General features: G+C 39.0%; 2 protein-coding genes across 11 annotated transcripts in view; one reads left to right on the top strand and one right to left on the bottom strand.

The window, feature by feature from the left end:
• CRYBG3 (crystallin beta-gamma domain containing 3) overlaps nt 1-7,140 on the top strand; it is a 114,338-nt gene extending 107,198 nt beyond the window's left edge. For all 3 annotated transcript variants that reach the window (XM_067739149.1, XM_067739147.1, XM_067739148.1), the window contains 3 exons: nt 3,067-3,225; nt 4,410-4,569; nt 5,361-7,140. In XM_067739149.1, coding sequence (XP_067595250.1) covers nt 3,067-3,225; nt 4,410-4,569; nt 5,361-5,449 — 408 coding nt within the window. In that variant the 3' untranslated portion in view covers nt 5,450-7,140. The remainder of the gene's footprint in view (nt 1-3,066; nt 3,226-4,409; nt 4,570-5,360) is intronic.
• RIOX2 (ribosomal oxygenase 2) overlaps nt 7,068-8,795 on the bottom strand; it is a 26,934-nt gene continuing 25,206 nt past the window's right edge. For all 8 annotated transcript variants that reach the window (XM_067739153.1, XM_067739150.1, XM_067739155.1 and 5 more), the window contains 2 exons: nt 8,003-8,089; nt 7,068-7,549 (listed from right to left, as the gene is read on the bottom strand). In XM_067739153.1, the coding sequence (XP_067595254.1) occupies nt 7,391-7,549; nt 8,003-8,089 (246 nt within the window). In that variant the 3' untranslated portion in view covers nt 7,068-7,390. The remainder of the gene's footprint in view (nt 7,550-8,002; nt 8,090-8,795) is intronic.

Raw genomic sequence — 8,795 nt, 5'->3', positions numbered from 1 at the left:
CTGAGGATACAGAGGGCCGACTATAAGTTATGCTCAGATTTTCAACTGCGCAGAGGGTTGGTGCCCTTCACCCCTGCATTGTCTAAAGGTCAACTGTATTCCTGTTTTCTAGAAGGAAAACTAAGGCTGAGAGAGAGAAAGCAAATTGGCAAAAGTCATCCAAGTGTCAGAACCAGGATTTGAACCCATACCTATTATGCTCTAACATCTGTGTTCTTAAAACCACCACACCCTACTTTCCTCCAAAATAAGAGAAGCATTTACAGTGTGGTACCATATACTTCAGGCACTGAGCGAGTGTAGGTAGCATAGTGGGTATAAATGCCGAGGCTCTGATTTTCAGATCTGACATATAAGTGGTAAGTAAATGGTAGCCAATAAAGTTACCCTAATTATTGGTCTTGCTGCCCCCTTCTCTCTCTCGCTCTGTCACACACACACACACACCCCATGCTCATCCCTACCACTCTGGTTCTGTTGGTTCAAATCCTAGCTCTGCCTCTCAGAAGCAGTATGACTTGGGGTGAGTCATTCATTTCTTGGCACCTCAGATTCCTCACTGGTGAAACAGTGATCACATTGCTTACCTCTCAGTATCACTGTGAGGGTTAAATAAGAGTCTGACACAACACGTGGCTCATATTGCTGTGGTAACACATTTATTTTGAAAGGTTCTTTACTCACGATGTCCTTTGAGAGAACCAGAGATGCCCAACTGAGGGATACTAAACATCAGTGCACTTTCTTGGCAGAGTGTGTGGTACAGGATTTCCTGACCCTCACATCTTGCTTATTCCTCAGTCCTGTCACATGGGATGTTGGGTAACCGCCCTGAAAAGCCGTGGGGAAAAAGCACGGCTGAAGTGGGATTTCAGTTTAGCTTTTACCGACTATATGATAACGCTTAATCCCATGTTGTTAGAAACTTTAGAAGCCAAGTTGGATGCTGAGAACATTTCCCTCACTTTTGAAAGGGGGTTCCTTGCTGGGGAAGGATGTCCCTGCCTATTGTTCAGGGCCCTGAGATAAAGAATAGCTAGAACAGTGTCCTCTGATTTTACGTAGTTTTTTGACAATTAACATTATATATCATTCTCCTTGCATTGTGCTTTGGGAAATTATTCCTGGTTAAACGTTTAATTTCAAAATAATATTTAATAGATTATTTTCCTTTGTTTATTTAGGCCACAGCTTTGAAACGCAGCAAAGGAATTCTAGGTTTCTAAAACAGTATCATGGGTCCTATTTCCTTTTTGGTAAAGCTCTTGGCACTGCTTTAGTTTATATTCTTGTTTAGAAATTCAGGAATCATTAAAATGTGATCCTCTTTGAGCTTGGGAATTAGGAAGTCACTAAGGTAATTATCTGCATATCGGTGTTTAAATGTATAATTACAGAGGAGTCAGACTACAAGTGTGTAAAAAGGGTAATTAGTACCTTGCTTGAGTTAATGGATTAAAACTGTGATGTTTGGTCCTAACATAATTGGAACTCTGTCATCTGTGAAGGTCACACCTGTTTTCTTATATATATAAGGTAAGGAAACTGTAGCAAAGAATGTACTGAAGCATCCAGAATTAATTGCGGTGGGAGATTTATAGAATTATATGATTTATAGACTTTTGAATTATAGGAGTTTACCTAATGTTGCACTATGAATGTGGAAGTAGTGGTTTGAAACACTTAAAACATTTTGCCTAGTAGAGGTCTTTTTCACCTGCTTTAAATTACCAGATTTAAAAAAAAATGTCTTTCTATTTGCTCATTTAAGTGTTCTGAATGTTTATTTCCTTAGGAAGGCAAACTTTAACTGGTCTCATGTTGACCCATCTTAAGTTTCAAAATAGAATATTCATTGGTGGGTTTACCATGATACCTTGTTGAATTTACCTAGCACTTACATTTCTCAGAGTGAAAGTGCTCTTTTGTTAAATCACAGATCATGTGTTACTATTATTTGACAGGGTTGTAATTGGGATGCCAACACCTGACCCAAGGTGGGGATGTTGGGTGTCCTGTGTTATATTACATTAAGACTGGAGGCCTAAGTCCTGGGGCTGAAAGAATAGTTTCTGTGGAGCTTCAGTCATGTGCTGTGTCCTCCTGTCATCTTATTTCACTGCCACTTTTGGAATCGGTCTCATTCCCTGTGTCTGAGAGTAACTAGTGCATTTCTCAGGCCTTAGAGCATCAGGGTGAAGAGGGAGTGTTTTGGTGCAGACAAACCTGGCTCTTCCTTGTCTGCGTCACCCTTATTTACAAAAATGCGGGTCATAATTGTACTTTCTTGAGGGGTCGTTCTGGTCATTAATTCTGACTGTGGCCCAGAAACCATTTAGGACTAAGTCTCAATAAATAATAACTGTTACCCATAGAGGCAAGTCCCAGATTTAATATTTTATTTGCAAACTTCTTGTATATATGCCAGGCCCAGGAGATGAAGTCCTCTGTTACCCAGTTTTTGAATACCTACATAGTGATCACCTACATGCATGGTCTCTTTCCTTGACATATTAAGGTCAACAAAGTATAAACAAAGAAATTACCAGTGCTACTAGGGCCCTCAGCTACCTGGGTTTTTCAAGACCTCCCATAGCATTCATTGGGCACTGAATCATAGCTCAAGCCAGTATGTCTGATGATTGTACTGTCGCTGCTAAGTTGTTGTTACATCCATGTAGGTAGTACCCTGCCCTTATTCCTACTCCTCTGCCTTCCTGCGGCCAGCTGGAACATAGTAGTTAGTGAATGAACCTCATTAAGTGCCGAATTCTGCACCGCCCCTTGCCATAATGGAGTGCGAGTAAATGAAACTATTACCTTTCACCCTTCCAAAAGAGTGTATTTCAGAAAAAATATAATAGAGACTGTACAATTTAAGCTGTGTGCCCTGTGGTGTAAGGATCTGTTAATAGAAAATATTAATTTACACACATCTGCTAAAGTGAAACATATAAATAAGCTAAATTCTGTTACCTCTCACATCCCCCTCAAGCTGTCCTTTGGAAAGATTGATTTCCAGATTCAAAAGGTTTTTTCAAAATGTCTCTGTTCCTCCCGTCACAGCCTGCAGTGTACATAAGAATAAAGAACCGAGCCCAGGACGAGTATCTGACAGTCACCGGAAATGTAGCTGACGCAAGGGCAACATCTGTGTGCCTTTCTCCCTACAGTGGGAAGAATACCCAGATCTGGCACTACTGTCGAGGACTCTTTAAATCCAAGGTAACCAACCCCACTGATAGTATACCCCGCTTTTCGGTCTTTGGTATTTTTCGTTTGGAAACCAAAATCTTGCCAAATCAAATGGCATGATAAAATAATGCAATTCCCTATCAACAGTTTTTTGCATAATTATAAGAACATTGACATATATATTACTGAAGCATCTAGGTGAAATGGGCTTAGGAACTAGATTTTCTACATCAAAAAATTCTCTATTTTAAGTAAAAAGTAAGATTAACACATACTATGGATATTCCTAAATGGTTTTTTTAAACCAGTGATAAGTCACTGTACCCAAATGGACAATGTGCTTTTGTGAGACGTTCCTTACACTCTGCGGCCCAGATTAATTTAGCTGTCTTTGTGATTCCAAACATGTTGAAGCCTCCTCATCTTCAAAATATACAATGAAGGTAGAGCTGCTGTTTTTTGGAGGAAGCTTAGAAAATAAAACTTAGGTTTCTTTGTTTTTCTGCAACCCTTCCATTATGTTTGATGCTGTGGGGAATAAGACACCAGTTTTATTATATCACCAGTGGATTATCGACCATTTTCTCATGCTTCAACAAAAATGAGAAGCACTTAAAAGTAATTATTGTCTGGGTATCTTGCACATCACCCAAGGTTTTTTTGTTTTTTGTTTGTTTTTTTTGCGGTGTGTGGGCCTCTCACTGCTGTGGCCTCTCCCGTTGCGGAGCACAGGCTCCGGACGCGCAGGCTCAGCGGCCATGGCTCACGGGCCCAGCCGCTCCACGGCATGTGGGATCCTCCCGGACCGGGACACGAACCCGTGTCCCCTGCATCGGCAGGTGGACTCTCAACCACTGCGCCACCAGGGAAGCCCACCCAATGTTTTTGTAAGAAAAACAGGCTCGACCTTACACATTTAAGCTAACAGGGATTCAACATTTAATTGTGATTCAACAAACCTTTGACCATCTGTTGTCAGATCCAGACCATCCTTTTAAAAACAAGTACCTCTAGTTCAGTATGTTTATTTCCATACCATCTCCTTCCTTCAGCCATAAAGAAGACTTAAAAAGTTGACTGAATTTATAATTATGCTAGTTTTCTTTTGAGATTAGACAGTCATGTCTCTGATCTGTTCACATGAAAGAAAAGGGGCCCAATCCAATTGATTTTAGTAAACACAGTACTGCCAATTTATTTCTTGACCCTTTTAGGCCAGTGACACATGTCTCGATGTGATTGGTGGTCGAGACATACCTGGAGCTAAAGTTGCCCTATGGACTGAACATGGGCAGTTCAGGCAGAAGTGGAGACTGAACAAAAATGGGACCATCAGCTCCTACCTCAGTGACCAACTTGTCCTTGATGTTAAAGGTAGGCCTGTGATGAAACCCAGTGTTCTGTGTCCTTGGATATTCCTTTTAAATTCCAAGCCTCCTCCTCCTTATGGGTAAAAGAAGTCCTTATGCATAAGGGAAATATTAAATCATTTTAAATTATGCTTGAGAAAGTCGAGATATGCCATTTTAACAAAACAATTAGCTATATACGGATCAAGAAAAAGCCTAAGGACCAAGCCTACAAAGGTTTTTGTTTATCAGTACAGCTGTAAAATTTTCATTTTCTACATGATCTTTGAGAACATTTCTAAATTTGAAGCATCATCAACCATAAGATGTCATCCATTTCCTAAAGAAATATTTCTCACTTTCTGTTGTGCATTGCTGTGGTCCTTAAAATGTATGGTCCTTTAAATTTATCATTTAAACTTGTTTTTGAGTCCAGCCAAGGTCAGGGCCAATATTATTCAGTGCTGTCGCTTTAATTGAGTTAGTCATAGCCACTCTTGGTGTAGAAACTAAAACCCAGTACCTGCCGCTGAGCTAGAGCACTCTCAGAGCACTGTGTTAAGAAACCCATTGTCAGGGCACACCGCTTATGCAAACATCTATTATACCACTTAGCTTTTCAATCAGTCATAATGTCTGATTTGAGGTGAAGAATAGCTACGCCCGTTTAACCTCAGTTTCCCATTTCAGACCGCTTTACAAATGACATATTAATCTACCCCAACAGTGAGTGGGCTGAGCAAAAGCCTGTGACAACTGAAATTGCTAAGCACCTGTGTGAACAAATAATCTTTCCTTTTGGGATTTCTGTTTTAGGAGGAAATTATTATGACAAAACTCATGTAATTGTAAATGAGCCCCTGGAGGGAGAAGAAACACAGAAATGGGACATTGAAATATTGTGAGAGAATCTGCAGCATCCCTGAGAGAGAGCAAGGGGAGAAGGACCCTCATGCCCCGTGAAAAGGAAGCTACCTGTCCTCATGCTTCTGGGATCACTGAGCAGAATGAACTTCTTCCCCAACCTTGAAGACTATTGTTGTTAACCATGGAAAAGCTCAAAATATTCTTGCCAGTCATCCAGTGTTCCTATGAAGAAGGCGTTAACGATTTCTGGGAAAGGTTCTACTCCTGCTTGATCTCCAGCTTCGGTGAGCAAGCTTCTTGAAGTCTCTTCTCTCTCCTTTCCACCAAACACGAATCCTATCCCTGATAGCCATTATAGGACACTGGTGATGCTGTCATCCTGTGTTAATTAACCTCCTAGTAGATGTGTGTGTGAATGCAAGGCACAGAGAAGCAGAGTCCTATAGGTCAAGTCATACTTTTAAAAAGATGAATAATATTTTTAGCAATATCTGAAAACATATTTAATAAACCTTACTATTAAGCTGCTGTATTAGATAAACATTAAAGGTTCCCTATTGAAGCTTTTATAACTGAAGCACCGTAAGTATTCACACTTGTAACTGACCCCAGGGAGGGGACCTCAGCTTTGTAAGGAAAAGGCTCAAGTACAGGAGTGTTTTCTGTGGCTGTTGTTTGCTCGGTCCTTCAAACTAAAAAAGCACAAGTAGCCTGCGGCTGTCCTTGCACTCTAAGTATTAACAGAGACACCCTTCTGGGTGACAAGACTGTAAGTAACCGGGGCTTACCTATCCTGGTTCTGAGACCTCACCTGATCTACCCTCAAGAAGTGTTTATAAAGACTCTGTCACCTACGTGTAAGAATAGTCAAATTTTTCTTTGCCTGAAGTAAGGGGAAATTTCAGATGTTCAAATTAAGACCAAGTGGTATCTGATCCTTGACTATACCACTTTACTTTACAAAATGTGACAGAAAACTCAGTTTTTCACTCCCATTTTAAATAGCTTTCATTCAAGCAGAATCAGGTAGGATAATGTCTTTGACTTAGTTTCAAGTAATCATTACCACCATCACTATACAATTCTCAAGCATTTTTCCCTCCTGAGTTGGTTTTAAACTTACATTGAGACAACTGTTCCCTTCATCCCCAACTTTTGCCAGAAAGCAGAAAAAGGTCTGCTCTATTTTTATATACAGAAAGATTAAATTCTCCAATGATATTTTTAAAAATATCAACCTGTATGCACTTTAGAATGTTAACAGTGAACTGTTTAAACTCAAAGACCCACTATTTTGAGTATTTTTTATAGACTTGGTCTTTCCATGTAAATATTATTGTGTTTTTTTTCCCCCTTCCCTTCAATCTCAGGCTCTTTTGTCATCTTTCAAGCAACATCTGTAAAACTATTTTATGCCCACAGATGTGAGTGCCTGTTAGTGTGGCAGTATTATTTAATGGAATTGATGTTATAGGGTAACTTTATTTTAATGGGAGGCCTTGTGTGTACACAAAGGTAGGTATGTATATTTTCACTGTAAAAAACCAAGTTAAAAAATTCTTCATGTTAATTGTTTAAAATTTTTCTAGAGCCAGTGAGGCTCTTTAAAGAAGTTGTTTCTTCCAAAGAACAAAGACAAAGCCAGGTAACGACATGTAAATTTAAATGATACATTTATTGAGCTGTGCCTTTTCTACCACACTGGATTAAATAAACTTGTCAAGAAGTACGGTTTTTGTCACCTTCTGGGACATTTAGTAATTTGCTGTTCTTTCTTCTATGTACCTCTGTTAGTACACATGGCCAACTGGTCACCTTTAACAGGTAGGTCTCATGTTATGTTATTAGATACACAGGTAAGGAAAGTTACATTCATTATGTCCTTGCTTCAAAGCAACAGGGGCTCCCTAGCGTGTAAATCTTTGCAGAATCAAGTGTCTACTATTTTATATATACATATTTAAAAAGAAGCAAAGGCACTAGACTACTTGGATTAAACATTCTGTCCAGAGGGCTAATACCAGGCTTTGCTTTTCCTCATCTGTAGTAAGTTTCAGGTCCTTGACAGAAATAGCTGAACTGTTCCAAATTTGCTTCAGTGCATCGATATGTGATAAAGGAAAGCGAAGTCCATGAGACTGAAAAAAGATAAACTATTTAGTCACTTAGGTGGCATTTTCCATAATTTCTCAATACATCATTATTGATATCCTTCACAAGTATGAAACTTGTTTCAGATAAGCTACTTACAAAAACTATGATAACTTACGAAAGTTGCTAATTCCCACATGAAAACTCAGACTTCATGAAAGGTATTCTATTTTATAGAGTAAGAAATACTAATCCTTTGAGAAATGCTTCACATTTGCTACACCTTTCCCACAAGGCCACAGGTCCTAGTATCTTTTAAAGTGGGTACGTATATCACAGAAATGTCTGACTTAATCATCCCTGTGCAAGGGCTGTCAATTTGTGAAATGTGAAGTCCACACTGCAGTCATAAAAAAGGTCATTACCCATAAATCAAAGGTAACAGACTCTTCCCAGCCACCAAATCGCAGGAAAGACATGCATTTTAGGTTGGAACAAACCTCTGTTTCCTCATTTCCCATCATGTGTGTGTCTCTCCTATTCTTTAAGGAATGATAGATGTAAACCATCTTTTCTCGAGTTTCATCCTTAAAAAAAAAAAACACAGCAAGTCGTCAACACCAAAATATTGAGCACTTCAATACTAGGAGGGTTTTCCAATAACAAAGGTCAACACCAAGAAAAATCTTAATGCCTCAGTGCTTAAGTGAAATTTATTGAACACTAAAGAATCCTTCTGGCAAAAAAATTATGAGATACAGATAAATATAGATATATACACACGCAATGTAGAATGAACGTATTTCATTATAGTGCTCACAGATTACTATTTGTATGCAGCAAATAACCACTCGTCATTTTTCAAAAAGATAACAGCATCTTCAGAAACGACCTAATGAAAAAGCAACCATTTATATAGCAACTTACCAATGAAACATTCAAGTTTTTCGTTTCATCATACCTGCACTATCTTTTTGCATCAGAAAAATTTGACATTCCTAGGTATACATAAATGGACAATTTATGAACACCACAGAGTAAATATTAATTCCTAAGAAATACCAGCTATGTGATCTATAAAAACTTCTATTCCACGTATAGTAAAGTAGGCTCCCGAATGGTCTCGACTTCCCGTCCCTCTCCACCCACCATAACACAGTGCAGTTTATTATCTCTTCCAGAACCTTTAGAAATTCCTTGTCACCTCTCACTCAGACGAGGACCCAAAGCCTTAGCCTGAAATAGAACGCCTCAAACTGATTGATTGGTTAGCAGAATAACTAGGATTTTCTT

This window comes from Pseudorca crassidens, chromosome 5, assembly GCF_039906515.1.
Source record: "Pseudorca crassidens isolate mPseCra1 chromosome 5, mPseCra1.hap1, whole genome shotgun sequence".
NCBI lineage: Eukaryota > Metazoa > Chordata > Mammalia > Artiodactyla > Delphinidae > Pseudorca > Pseudorca crassidens.
Note: the sequence above shows the minus strand (reverse complement) of the source record. Positions and strands in the feature narration are given on the sequence as shown.